The sequence below is a fragment of the Phacochoerus africanus genome, chromosome 8, assembly GCF_016906955.1.
Source record: "Phacochoerus africanus isolate WHEZ1 chromosome 8, ROS_Pafr_v1, whole genome shotgun sequence".
In the NCBI taxonomy this organism is placed as follows: domain Eukaryota; kingdom Metazoa; phylum Chordata; class Mammalia; order Artiodactyla; family Suidae; genus Phacochoerus; species Phacochoerus africanus.
The window spans coordinates 43251008-43264815 of record NC_062551.1 but is presented as its reverse complement, the minus strand read 5'-3'; the positions used below and the strand labels follow the sequence as shown (position 1 = coordinate 43264815).

At 50.6% G+C, this 13808-nt stretch overlaps 1 protein-coding gene across 1 annotated transcript in view; it reads left to right on the top strand.

Moving 5' to 3' along the window:
- The window catches only part of PEPD (peptidase D), a 113258-nt gene that overhangs the window by 45313 nt on the left and 54137 nt on the right, over positions 1-13808 (top strand). The window contains exon 9 of the mRNA XM_047794024.1: positions 871-917. Within this exon, the coding sequence (XP_047649980.1) occupies positions 871-917 (47 nt within the window). The remainder of the gene's footprint in view (positions 1-870; positions 918-13808) is intronic.

Genomic DNA, 13808 nt, shown 5'->3' with positions numbered 1-13808 from the left:
TGTCCCAGCTCCTTTTTAAAGAATCTTTGGTCCCTAACCGTGATTCAAGCACATTTATTACTCTCATCATTTGCTAAAAATGCTCTCCCATGGTTCTTTCCCGAACCTTCCCAATTACCTGAGGAACAAGAGCAAATCAGGAAGTATGTATATGTTTTTTCCTGTTAGGGTCACAGGTGTGGCATATGGAAATTCCCAGGCTAGGGGTCAAATTGGCACCACGGACGCTGGTCTATGCCACAGCCAGAGGCACGCCAGATCCGAGCCATGTCTATGACCTACACCGCAGCTTGTGGCAATGCTAGATCCTCAGTCCACTGAGTGAGGCCAGGAATTGAACCCGCATTGTCTTGGATACTAGTCGGGTTCTTAACCTGCTGAGCCACAGCAGGAACTCCAGGAATGTAGTTCTTGAACAGGTCAAGCGGTTGGGAGAGCCCAGCGCCTGCCTCCTGACATTTGCAGCTTTGTGTCAAGAGCTGGATGGGGGTTATTGGGAGCAAGAGAATCTCTCATGTGAGTTCCTTTTCTCCGTGTTTCGTAAGGGAGGAAACCTTTTAGGCTGGTTGCCATGGCCTTCCGAGCATCATGTCTTCACCAAACATGTCTTTGTTCAGTTTTTACTTGTCTTCGAAGTGTTTATCGGCTTCTGAATAGCAGTGCTCTGAAGTGGTTTAAATAAACTGCATGGCTTTGGAGATTTTAAAAAGTTCTCATTTGTCACATTTCTGCACTGCTGTGTGTGCATATGATTCTTTTTTTTTTTTTTTGGAAGAAGAGATTCTTTTGAAAAAGTGCAATACATTATGTATAAGGCAGTGTTGCTTATCTCCTTAATACAAATGTCTTTGCTTAATATCCATCCTCCAGGTAATGAAGGCTGTAAAAGTGGGAATGAAAGAATACGAAATGGAAAGGTAAGCTGCTGTGTTTCTCTGGGTAGAGATTAAAATGTAAAAAACAGTCATTGGCGTTCCCTGAGCAAGTAACAGATGAGGCGCGGCCGCGGTGCAGCACACAGATTGAGTGGGAATTAGGAGCAGGGCCTCAACATCCTGGGCAAAGAGGATGTTTCTTCCAGCTGTGGCCACCTCCCTGGCTCTTGGCAGCGTGTTGGATGGGAATGGTCTTTGATTACTTTTCAGCGTGGTTTCGTGCCCCGTCATTCCACTCTTGGACCTGGTTTCTGCAGTTTGCAGGCAACTTTAGCAAATAGCTGCTATTGTGACTCTGAACGCCACTAGTAAAACAGCTTGCCATTTTTATGTGTAAACACTGCCATTATGTCTGCTGTGCTTGAACGACTGGGTCGCAGGATGGTTAAGTGGCCCATAAAGCGTTCTGGAGAGATCTGTCGTCCTTTGGTTCCAATTACGCCGGCTCCTCAGCCCCGCTCTGGGACCCGGGGCTCAGCATGCTGCTGCCCACGGTGTGAGGAAGCCCTGGGCTCAGACGCAAAGGGCCCTTTCTCCCCCTGCGACATAATAATGAAGGTGCCCTTGGTCTCTGCCCCAGAGCTTGTAAACCCCTCGAGATGCCCCGAGCATCAGAGAGGAGTGTCTGCTGGTGTTCACCCGGCGCCCCTCTCCCCGAACCTGAGTTTATGCTACTGAGGGGCTCCAGAGGATGGGAGCCTGTTGCCAGAGGAACCGACCAGGTGGCTAGAGGGCTGGAACTGAGCGGAGAGGGACTGGAGACTGGGTTCTGACCAGTGATTTAATCAACTGTGTGTCTGAGGAGGGAACGGAACGTCCGTAAACCCCCTAAACCACAGGGTTTGGCGAGCTTCTGGGTTGGTCAACGAAGGCAGCACCTAGACAGGGTTTGGTAGCTCCATGCCCCTCCCTGCATACCTTGCCCTGTCTTTTTTTTTTTTTTTTTTGGTCTTTTTAGGGCCACACCCGCAGCATATGGAGGTTCCCAGTCTAGGGGCCAAATTGGAGCTACGGCTGCCGGCCTACACCACAGCCACGGCAATGCCAGATCTGAGCCGCGTCTGTAACCTACACCACAGCTCACGGCAAGGTGGGATCCTTAAACCACTGAGTGAGGCCAGGGATCAAACCTGCAACCTCATGGATCCTAGTCAGTTTCATTAACTGCTGCGCCAAGACGGGAGCTCCAAGGCCTGCCCACCTTATCTGTGCCAGGTGAGGGCCAGGTGCGGGTGGAGCTGGCAGCAGGCTTCATAGGCAGCTGTGGTCATGTGGCTTGGGGGTAGGTGTCTATTTCAAAAGGCTGATAACCTTTAAAGGAGTCCTGAGCAGGCCTCTGTATTTCTGACCCTGGGAGGTAAGAGGTTAACATGGCCTCAAAGGCCATGCTGCTATGATTTCCCTGGAGGCCACATGGAACAAGTGAATTGAGGACCCAGCTCTTGCCTCCCTGTGGTCTCCTTCGGTGTCTGCTTCAGGATTCCCAGGATCCTTGTCCCACCCCCACCCCACCCCTGGTCCGGGGCTGGAAGAGTTCTGGGGGGCTACCTCGGAGGTGGGCTGTGCACAGGGTCCCTCAGATTGGCGCTGCCCCAGAAGCCTGTTCCAAGTGAATCGGCCCATAGTGACCCACAGCTGATGCTTCAAAGAAAATAACCCAGAGTCTGGAGCAGGGCTCCCTCGCCCCAGTGTGGAGAGTCCAGCTCTGAAGGCGGCTCCTGGGGGCGGGGGTAGGGTGGGGACTGAGCCGTCCTCCGTGTCCCAGAGGCTGATAAGCTTGCTTGTGAGGTCTGGGTCCAGGCTGGCCCCTCCGCATACCTCCCCCAGTTCCCTCCCTCCTCACCCAAGGTAAGGGAGGTCTTTTTTCGCTTTTAATGGGAAATTTCAAGTATCCCCCTGCCCCCACAGAAGACCATAATGAACATCCAAGTCTCCATCAGGGTGTTTTGTTTAGTTTTGTTTTGCTGGAGTATTTAAAACCAAACCCCAGACATCGTGTCATCTCACCTGTAAATACGTCAGTGGGTGTCTCACTTGGGTGAGGTAATTTTTTTCCTTCTCACATAACCACCGTGTCATTATCACATCTAAGTAAGTTAACAATAATCCTTCATATTATAAATATGCTCTGTGTTGTCTAAAACTGTCTTTTTAGAGTTGATTTGTGTGAGTTGGGATTCAGAGTCTGCACATGGTGTCTGGCTGTTGTTTGGAGAGCCTCTTATTAAGCTGAGCTCTGGGGAGATCTTAGGTTTGTCTACAAACGGCCCAGCCTCCCCCTCCACCCTGTCCCGGGTTGGCCCCACTGCTGCCTCCTCTGTGGACCAGGGGCGGCTCTCGGAGAAATGATCCTGAGGCTCTGGGCCAGAAGCAGTCACCCTGAGGGTGCTGAGTGGCCTTAATCCAATTCGCCTTGCCATGTGTCTGCACTATTGTGCACCAGCTGTGGGCCATCCCCACCCAGCAGCTGGCCGCAGGGGATTCAGAGGAGCAGCAGTGCCTGCCTTTGCAGCCTCAGTCTGGCAGGGGGGCCCTCTAGCTGTGGGTCCCTGGGAGCAGGGCACGTCCTGGGGTGGATGGTGGGGAGGACTTTCCCTCTAGGGAAAAGCTGAGACAGATGATGAGAACGAGAGACCTAGTCTGGGAGTTCCCGCTCTGGTGCAGTGGGTTAAGGATCCGGCATCATCTTTCTGGTGGCGTGGGTTCGATCCCCTGCCCGGTGCAGTAGGTCAAAAGGATCTACTGTTGCCACAGCTGTGGCTCGGATTCGATCCCTGGCCTGGTAACTTCCATATGCCCCCCCCAAAAAGGAGAGAGAGACAGAGTCTGTTCCTAAAGGGAAGATGATGTCACCCCCCAGGGACGGTGGGAAGATGATTGTCCTGGGACACCGTCCCAGTGTGGGGTGGCCCTGGCCAGATTTGAGGAGGGCGCCGCCCACTGGCAGTGCCAGCCGAAGTCTGGGAGCATCTGCCATGGTGAGGTGGGCTGACATCTCTGCCTCCAGCTCGCTCTCTCCCTAGGGACACATCTCTGTCACTGCCTAGGTCACTGGGGGATGCCCTTTTGTGCTCTGCATCCCCGGAGCCTGGGGCTGCTTCTTGGAGACCCTGTCTCGTTAATCTGCTGTGTCTGCCCTACAGTTGGTGTCAGGAAATACGTGTGGGTGGGTTAGATGGAGGGTCGGGAGAGAGAAGATGTCCTGAGCCCCCTTTCCCCTGTCCTCTCTGCCACCGAGACCCTCCGTCTTCTCTGAACCAGGCGGGAGTAGGAAACCTCACCTAACGTGTGCAGCGGTTCCCCGGGGTGCGTGGTCCTCTTCACACAGGCTGGACCCATGCCCGGGAAGGGCTAGGGCAGCGACCTCTGGGTTAGAAGAGCAGCCCGAGCACCTTCCGGAAGTTCTGGCCCATCTCAGCCCCACAGAGGGACACCCAGTAAGGGGGGCAGAGAGTCTTGCGTGCCAGGGTGGGGACGGGGGTGCGGGGGGGAGACGGAGCTGATTTTATGGAAGGAGGGCACCCCGCTGCGACCACGGGGCTCGGACTCCCACTGCGGCTGCCGGCCAGGAAACCTAGTTCGAAGCCTCATCGTTTTGTTGTGTTTCATTATCCAAGGGCTGTCGTCACATCTTGAGAGCATGTTAGAAGAAGAGGAAGTGAGCTGATGGCATTTATTAAGACTCCTCCTGCTTTGTGCTGCGCCTGTGAGCGGGGTTCCAGAGGAAATGAAAATCATTTCCCGCAATTGAGGCGTAGTAAATTGTGTTAAACCAATAAGACGCTAACGTTTGGGTAAATGGGGCGCTCACGGCCTCTGACTGCAGGCCCCATCAGGCAGGCCGCTTTGCCGCCTCGTGTTATTTAATGTTCGCCGCATTGCCGGCTTGTAGCCAGGCCGGCGAGGGGCTGGCGGCTGAATCAATTACCTGCACACACTAATTTAGAGCACGCTCAATTGGCTGTGTAAGCAGGTCCCGGTTCACATTTGCCACAAGGAGATTAATAACTGGATGTTTTTGACAGTCGGGGACCTTAATTGAAATGATGCTCTTTCTCTCCAGGCTGCGAGGGGGCGTTTCGGGGCCTGTCCTGGCAGCTTCCGCGGGGGGCATCGGAGTCAGTCAACAGGCAGCGGGGGCTGTGAGGTGTCCTAGGGACCTACATGGCGCTGTCCTCCTCCCGGGGCTGGGCTCCGTCCTGGCAGACACCCCGATCCCATCTGGAGACCCCTGACAAGGCCTGGGCTTCCCCTCTGTGATCTGTCACAAGCAACAACCCATGGGAAGGGTCTCCCGTCTCCTTTCGGTTTGGTGATGACAAGCTGCCCAGCTGGGCTGCTCCAAGCTCAGCGCCGCCTTGCTTTTCCTGCCCTTTGGCCGCATGGATAGAGTTGTGATTCTGTGTTCAGCCCACCTGCTGGGCCTGGACTTGGGGTGGGAGATGGGGCCCGGCCTGAGGGCCTTCTCCCCAGGGCTGGAGGGTGGGGGTCTCCCGTGTACATGCCCCCTAATATGCACACCCCGCACACACACCGCATACCACACACACACACACACAGCCCAGCACACACACTCTCTCCCCCTGCATACCCCACCATTCACACCACACACCACACTCTCAAACATGCATACCCCACCACACACACACCCCCACCACACACACACTCACACACACACACACACATTCCACCACACACTGCACCACACATACACACCACACCACGCACACACTCTCACACACGCACACACTCCACCACAAACTGTACCACACCTATATACTGCACCACACATACATTGGAACACACACACACTCTTTCACACAATCTCACACACACCTCAGCACACATATATTCACACCCACACACCACACACACACACCTCACCACATATACAGACTGCGACATACACACTACACCACACATACACACACTTCACTACACACTCACACCCATACACTGCCACTGGCACCACACAACACACTCACACACGCTGCACCACACACACAGATTCCATCCAAGCCATGTGGTGCTGGATCAGGTGGTCGGTCTTTCAGTTTGCCCACCCCAGGGAGCAGGCTGCAAAACCCCTGCTGTGTTCTTGTTAAACAAGGCCCTTTATCTGTTTGTTTTGTTGTCGGGGTTTTTTTTTTTTTTTTTTGGTTGAGGATTAGAAAATTTAACTCCGGTGAGGATAATTGGAAGGTGGGAAAGTTTATAGGAAACCCCTTGGCCCTCCTAACCTGCGGCAGTTGTGGCTGCAGAGGACACGGGCAGAGCTTGCTCCTGCCCAGGCCACCCCTCCGTCTCTGCGGCGCGGCTGATCTGGAGCAGCGTCTCTGTTAGAACTGCAGGAGCTGCGCTCCCTACTCTCAGGAGACGGCCGAGCCCTCTGGGGTCAGTGCCCTGGTCCTCTGTGCAGCGCCCTGGTGCGCTGTAGCCCTGAGGGGCCATCTCGCAGGGGCCTGCCCTGCCCACCTCCTGCTCTGGATCTTTCCTGCCTCTCTCCCTGCCCGGACTGCTGGGCGTGGTGACCAGACACGGCCCTGTATGTCTCTGGTCACCCTGAGTGTGTCATGCCGAGGATGCAGGTTTCATGGGTGATGGATGTCACCAGGAGGCCCTATTTTCCGCCTTCCTGGAGGTTCTGGAGATTTACAGCTTCCTGTGGTCCGGGGGTAGTCCGACCTAGTCCGGTCTCAGCCGAGGCAAACCTGGGCCTCACTGAGGCCTCCCTCAGTTTACCTTCCCCAGGAAGGGGCTAGAGTTTTGCCTGGGGGCCTTGGGGGAGGTCTGGGTCCAGGCAACCTCTGGGACCAGAGCCCCCGGTAGGAGCAGATGCGGGGGCTCTTCTCCGCAGGCCTGTTCGCTCTCTGGGCGCCGAGCGCCCCGCACCTGCCATAGCAGACACATTACTCTCTCACTCTCGTCGGCCACCCTGAGGGCCGAGGTTGTGGCCTGGCCCCCTGAGACCCCCAGGTCTGGGTGTGGCGAAACTGACTCTTGGCCTGGGGGTTTACTGCCTCGGCTGCTGGAGCCCACCACGAGAGGACCAGGAAACCCCCATCTGCTTGGGGTACCCCCTCAGGAAGGTGGCCCACGAGTCCGGCACCCTGCCAGCCAGGTGCGCCTCCACGTGTTTGAGCCGAGCCCTTTCTGAGAGTCAGGGCTGAGTGGGTGGAGAATTCCTGGGAGTCCCGAGGAGGCTGTACCTCATCCTGGGCCACCAGGCAGGCAGGTCCTGTGGGGCCACCGGCCTGCTCTGTCGTAGACCTGACATCAGAGGAGGGTGCCGTGAGGTTCGGTAGGGCCTGGTATCAGAGTGTAGCTGGCCTGGGGGGTGGAGGGGCTGTGAGGATAGCTCATTTTGCCTTGAAAATAACTGAGAAATGGGCACATTGGGGGTACAAACTAGCCTGATAATCCAGCCAGAAAGCTGGGCAAAGAACCGGAGAGCAGGGCTTCTTGGCAAATGTGCAGGCGGCTTGATGGAGCCCTACGTGGAGCTTTTGGGGGCAAAGCCAACAGAAATAGGCATTTTCTGTTCAGATGTCAGGGAAATCGCCATTAAGTAAAACTGTACAGCCTGCAGGCGTCTTTGTGGACTTGCCTCTAGTGTTTCACCATTGAACCTGGTGCTGTTGATTTTCGATAAATATTTTATCATCAGTTTTTAGGAAGTAGGGTTTTATTCCTGGCTTACGAGGAGATTTTTATCAAGAAAGGATGTTGAATTTTATCAGCTGTGTTTTCAGCATCTCCCTTGGCCTTTTATGTGTGCGTTTTAAGCAATTAATACATGTTTTACTTTGGAACGGTTTTAGATCACAGCAAAGTCACAGGAATGTTCCAGACAGTTCTCGTTCTCCCCTGTCGCCTTTGTGACAGCTCATGAACAGTAGTGATGCCTTATTATTATCCGAAGTCCATATTTTATTCCACTTTTCTTAGCTTTTTTTTTTTTTTTTTTTTTGCTTTTTAGGGCCGTACCCATAGCCTGTGGAAGTTCCCAGGCTAGGGGTTGAATCGGAGCTACAACTGCCAACCTACACCACAGCCACAGCCACTCGGGAGCCTTAATCCACTGAGTGGAGCCAGGGATGGACCCTGCCTCCTCATGGATGCTCGTCGGATTTGTTTCTGCTGCGCCACCATGGGAACTCCCAGTTTCCTTAGCTTTTTGACCTAATAACCTTTTGCTATCCCCGAGTCCCACAGGACATTACATTCAAGCTCCCCTGGGCTGCGGCAGTTTCCCTGACTTGCCTTGTTTGCAGTGACCTCCACGGTTTCCAATAGTACAGGTCAGGTGTCTTGGCGACGGTCCCTCCATCTTGGTTTTTCTGTTTTTCTCGTGGGTAGACCGGAGATAGATGTGTCACTGGGAGGAGGATCCCAGAGGTCAGGTGTCACTTTGATCTCATGGTTTCAAGGGTACCTGCTGTCAGCCTGACGTATCACTGCCGTGAGCCTCCATCACCAGAAGCAGTATTTGTCAGCGTTCTCCGCTGTAAATGTGCCTTTCCCCCCTTTCCGTGCTGTATGGTTCAGCCCACACTTACGGAGCGAGGAGCTGTGCTCTCTCTTCTTGAGTGGAGCGTTATCCACATATGCTATTTGTAACTCTTCTGTATGAGAGCCCTTTTTTTTTTTTCTTTTTTTAGTTTATTTCTCATTAGGGTGTGGTTGCTGACAGTGTTGAGTCCGTTTCTGCTGTGCAGCAGAGTGACCCAGTCATGCACATATATAGATTCTTTTCCTCACATTGCCTTCCAGCATGATCTCTCCCAAGAGACTGGATATAGTTCCCTGTGCTGTACAGCAGGACCTCGTGGCGTATCCATTCGAAATGTCATAGTTTGCATCTACCGACCCTCCATTCCCCATCCACCCCACTCCCTTCCCCTCCCCCTTGGCAACCACAAGTCTGTTGTCTATGTCTGTGAGTCTGTTTCTGTTCTGTAGATAGGTTCATTTGTTGCCACCGTTTAGATTCCACATATGTGATATCATGTTATTTGTCTTTCTCCTTCTGACTTAGTTCACTTCGTATGAGCATCTCTAGTGGCATCCATGTTGCTGCAAGTGGCATTATTTTGTTGTACGAGAGTCTTGTCTCATGTCTCCTGTTCAGCTTATGTGTTCAATTGTGGCTTGACTTACATCTGTGTGGACTCGTGGATATGTAGCTTGTACCTCGGGTGATAATCCAGTGTGACATTATCTCTTGGCTTAAATCGTTTCAGCTTGGCCATTGGGAAGCTCTTTCTGCTGGTTCCGGTGTTCCTCTGACACGCCTCTTAATTGTGCTTTTTGCACACTTCCTTACTTTCTGGCCTGGCGAGATGCTCCAGGCTCATCTTGTATGTCCCTTGCTCTAGCCATCTAATCAGCCACTTCTCCAAGGAGCCCTGGTTCCTCTGATGGGAACGTAGAGCTTGAGCCTGAATTTGGGCACTGAGTTGTCCCTTAGATGAACTCTGGGACCAGACTTGTGGTGTGGAGCCAGCGTGGCACCCCCGGCTCTGTGGTGGTGGGTTACTCTGTGAATAAGCTGTAGGCCTGGAATGGGGAGGCTGTGTACTTTAGTGCTTAGGGCACAGTCTCTGGAGCCTGGGGTCCTGGGTTCGGGTCCCAGTTGTGCTGCTTACCGTGCCTCAGTGTGCTCTTCTGGAAGGAAGGATAATAATAGTACTTCATCGGGTTGTTGGGAGGAGTTGAATTAATATGTGTGCATTCTATAGAACCGTGTCTCTGGTAAGCATCAGGGTTACTACGATTGTTTTGATTATTGTTTTACTAGCGTTGTGTATAGGCTCAAAGTAGGGGGCCGAGGTATACATTTTTTTTTTTTTTAATTTTCTTAGACGTATTTTGAGTTCAGAGTTTTTGAGATCGTGACTTAGGAAGCTCTCCACATTTTTCTGTTTTTTGGAACCCTTTAGAAAGCATAGGGGCTGGCTGTTTCTTGGAGGTATGAAGACATCTATAGATACTGTCAGAACCTATGTTTCCTTGGGGAGAATTCCTTTGATACCTTTTTTGGGTTTTCCTATGGGGGTGTTTTATTCTAACTTTATCCCTCTTAGAGTCATTATAGTACATTGTCCTGGAAAGTTTGCATTTTCATCCAGAATTTTAAACTTCTTAGAGCCAAGTTATTAATTTTATTCTCTTCTAAGGCTTGAAAATATCTTCTCTATACCTGTAGTTGTCTTTCCTTTCTCATTCCTAACATTATGTATGCGTTTTCTTTTCCTATTGATTAGCGTTGCCAGAATTGTATCAGATTCATTGGTATTTTCATAAAATCAGCTATTAGATGTGTTTATCAGTTCTGCTTATGTAACTTATGGATTCCCAATTTTATTATTGATTCCTTCTCTCTCCTGACCTTGTTTTGAACATCTGTCTTAGTTGAATCTTAGTTTTTAATTTTTTTCTTCTTCAGTAATAAGTGATTTTTAGCTAATATACTTTTTAATGCTGCCTAGACCATATCCTAAGAAGTTTTGATTGATTTGTGGGTTTTTTTTTTCCCCCGTGCCATCACCTGTGGTATATGGAAGTTCCCAGGGCAGGGATTGAACTCGGGTTGCTGCAGTGACAATACAAGGACCTTTAATCCACTCACCACAAGGGAACTCCTTGATTGATTTGTTTTTTAACCCAAGAAATGAACTAAGAGCCTTTCTTTTCATTTCTAGGTAGATGTAGATGTGGTTGGTTAACTTTTTGTTATTAGTTTCTGGTTTTATCATCAGTGTAAGTGAGAGAATGCAGTCTATGTAAATTTTGACATTTTTCTTTGTGGCCGATTTAGACATTTTTTTCAATGTTTTATGGAATACTAGAAAAATGTTTATTTTTTTATTTGTAAAGAATACTTTGGTGTACATCAGTTACACCAAAATAAATGAGGTAAATCAGGTTTCTTACCATATTGCCATTCCTCTGCCTCCTTCCTTATTTTGTATATTTAAGGTTAAGAAAGATGCTTATTTGGATTCCTCTTTGTGATTCTTAGTAGCTTTTGCTTGATTCGTCGCCACACCAAGTTGTTTGACACATAAAGGTTGATGATTAAGACTTTATTGTAGGCATTCTCTTGTGGCTTATAGAAACGAACCCGACTAGTATCCATGAAGACATGGGTTCCATCCCTGGCCCTGCTCAGTGGGTCAAGGATCCGGTGTGGCCATGAGCTGTGGTGTAGGTTGCAGATGGATGTGGCATGGTGCAGGTCGACAGCTGTAGCTCCTATTCAACCCCTAGCCTGGGAAGCTCCATTTGCCGTGGGTGTGGCCCTAAAAAGCAAAAAAAAAAAAAAAAAGACTTTATTAGGATGTTTTACCTTTTTACAGCTTTTAAGAACCTTTTTGACTTAATTCTTTTTTGTCTTGAGTCTGACTTTGATACTAGTTTTGCTATTAACTGTTTTCTTTTGTTGCATTTTCCTTACTCTGTTACTTGTAACTTTGTCCATTGGTTGCAGTTTACTGGTTCCTGTTGGAGCCCCTTCCAGTATCTGTAGCCATGACCACTGTGTTTTGTGTCTTATCCCAAGTCTCCTTTGGTGCTTTCTGGTTTCTATTCTGGCTTTGAAAATTCTTTTCTGTCTTCAAGTTGGTGAAATTTCCATTGTTCTCTTTTATATGCATTTCCACTTTTATGGTAGAATTTACTTTTATTTTATTTATTTATTTATTTTTGTCTTTTTTGCCATTTCTTGGGCTGCTCCGGTGGCATATGGAGGTTCCCAGGCTAGGGGGTTGAATCGGAGCTGTAGCCACCGGCCTACACCACAGCCACAGCAATGCGGGATCCGAACCGAGTCTGCAACCTACAGCCCAGCTTGCGGCAACGCTGAATCCTTAACCCACTGAGCAAGACCAGGGATCAAACCCACAACCTCATGGTTCTTAGTTGGATTTGTTAACCACTGAGCCAAGACGGGAACTCCAGAATTTACTTTTAAATTAAGAAAAAATGACCTGTATTTCTCTCCATTTTCTACCTCTGTTAAAACATTAATCATCTTGGAGTTCCCCAGTGGCCTAGTGGTTAAGGATCCAACCACTGTGGTTCCAGTCACTGCTAGGGCACGAGTTCAATCCCTGGCCCGGGAATTTTGGCGTCACAAGCATTCCCCTCACCCAGCCCAAAGTTAATTATCTTAGTAAGTTATTTCGACTTCACTGTCTTAGTGAATCCAGTGTGGACCCTTACTTTGTACTGTCTTCTTCCCATTCCTCTGATTCCTTCAGTTTGACCTTGCCTGTTGGAGAGTCCTTTTGTTCCCTCCTGTGTGAAGAATGGCTTTACTGGGTATTGAATCTTTGTTTTGTGAAGACATGTCCTCCATTGTTCCTGGAGATCTTAGGCAAATCATACTCTTTTCTTCTTTTTTTTTAATCTTTTTTTTTTTAGTCTTTTTTTGCTTTTTTCTTTTTAGTGCCGTTCCTGAAGCCTATGGAAGTTCCCAGGCTAGGGGTTGAATCAGCGCTACAGCTGCCGGCCTACACCACAGCCACAGCCACACAGGATCCAAGCTGCATCTGTGACCTACACCACAGTTCATGGCAACATCGGGTCCTTGACCTACTGAAGGGACCAGGGATCGAACCCACGTCCTCATGGATACTAGTTGGGTTTGTTTCAGCTATGCCACAGTGGGAACTCCCTCAGGGCCTCCTCTTAAATTCCTGTTCCATGGGTATTGGATCCCTGGTCACTGCCTCCACCCTCTGATCTTTTCTCTCCCAAACCCCACCTCTACATCCGTGGGACGTTCCCAAGTTTGTCCTCCCGTTCACTTCCTGTAACCCGTTTCCGGAAATTCTGCTCCTCCCTAATTAGGCCCGCTTTATAATTGGCCACCACATCTGTCACTTTACAGCCCCCGCCCCCCAGCCATCATGGCCCCTTCTCCACGGGTGACTGTCTGCTCTTGCTCTTCAGGTGGGCACGCCTCGTAGATCCCCTGAACACGTGGGATCAAGGCTCTCTTGACATTGCCTGTCGTTTCCCGCAGGAAAATGATTTTTCTCTGGCTCCTTCTGCACAGCTGACTGAGAGCTGTCCGGCTGATCCTGAGATGGGGCTTGCTGTTGAGATGGCTCAGGCCGAGGAGGAGAGGCGAGGACGGTGTGGGCTGCGTTGTCGGGATAAACCTGGCACAGTATGAGCCCCACGCAGGTGCAGCAGGGCCAGGCCACCAACTCTCTCTGGCCCTGCACCTCCCTTGCACGGGCCGCTGCTGGGGTTGGCTTTGGTCACACCCCATTAGCTGGCCTTCCTTCCCCGGGGGCCCCCATGGATTTCCACAAGCTTCTGTCAGGGTAGGGGCTTCTCGCTCCCCAGGAGGAATTTTCTAGCAAGACAAAGTCTAGAGGGGGTAAACCAGTAGGTAACCTTTGGGCTGAACCCAGGACACAGGCAATGTTAGTGTGGCCCACGCAATGGGATTTTTTTGGTTTGTTTTGGTTGTTTTCAGTCAACACTGAAAAATCAGGAGACAGGGAGTTCCCTGGTGACCTAGTGGGTAAGGATTTGGAGTTATCACTGCTGTGGCTTGGGTTTGATCCCTGGCCCAGGAACTTTAGCATGCTCTGGGCATAAGCAAAAAAAAAAAAAAAATCAGGAGACTTTTCTGGGTTTTTCTAGAAACTGAAATTGGTAGTATCCTTGGGCTAGAACTCCCACAGAGCAGCAACCCAGTGGGGGCGCAGTAGCCTTGGGGGCACACGCCATAGGCCCCACCCCTCCCTGGCGCCTACCCAGGGCGAGGCAGACCCTTTTCTCATGGCTGTCTTGCTTTTGGTTCCTTCATAGTCAAGAAGGATTTCTCAAACCAGTGTCTCTATCAAAAGAAGG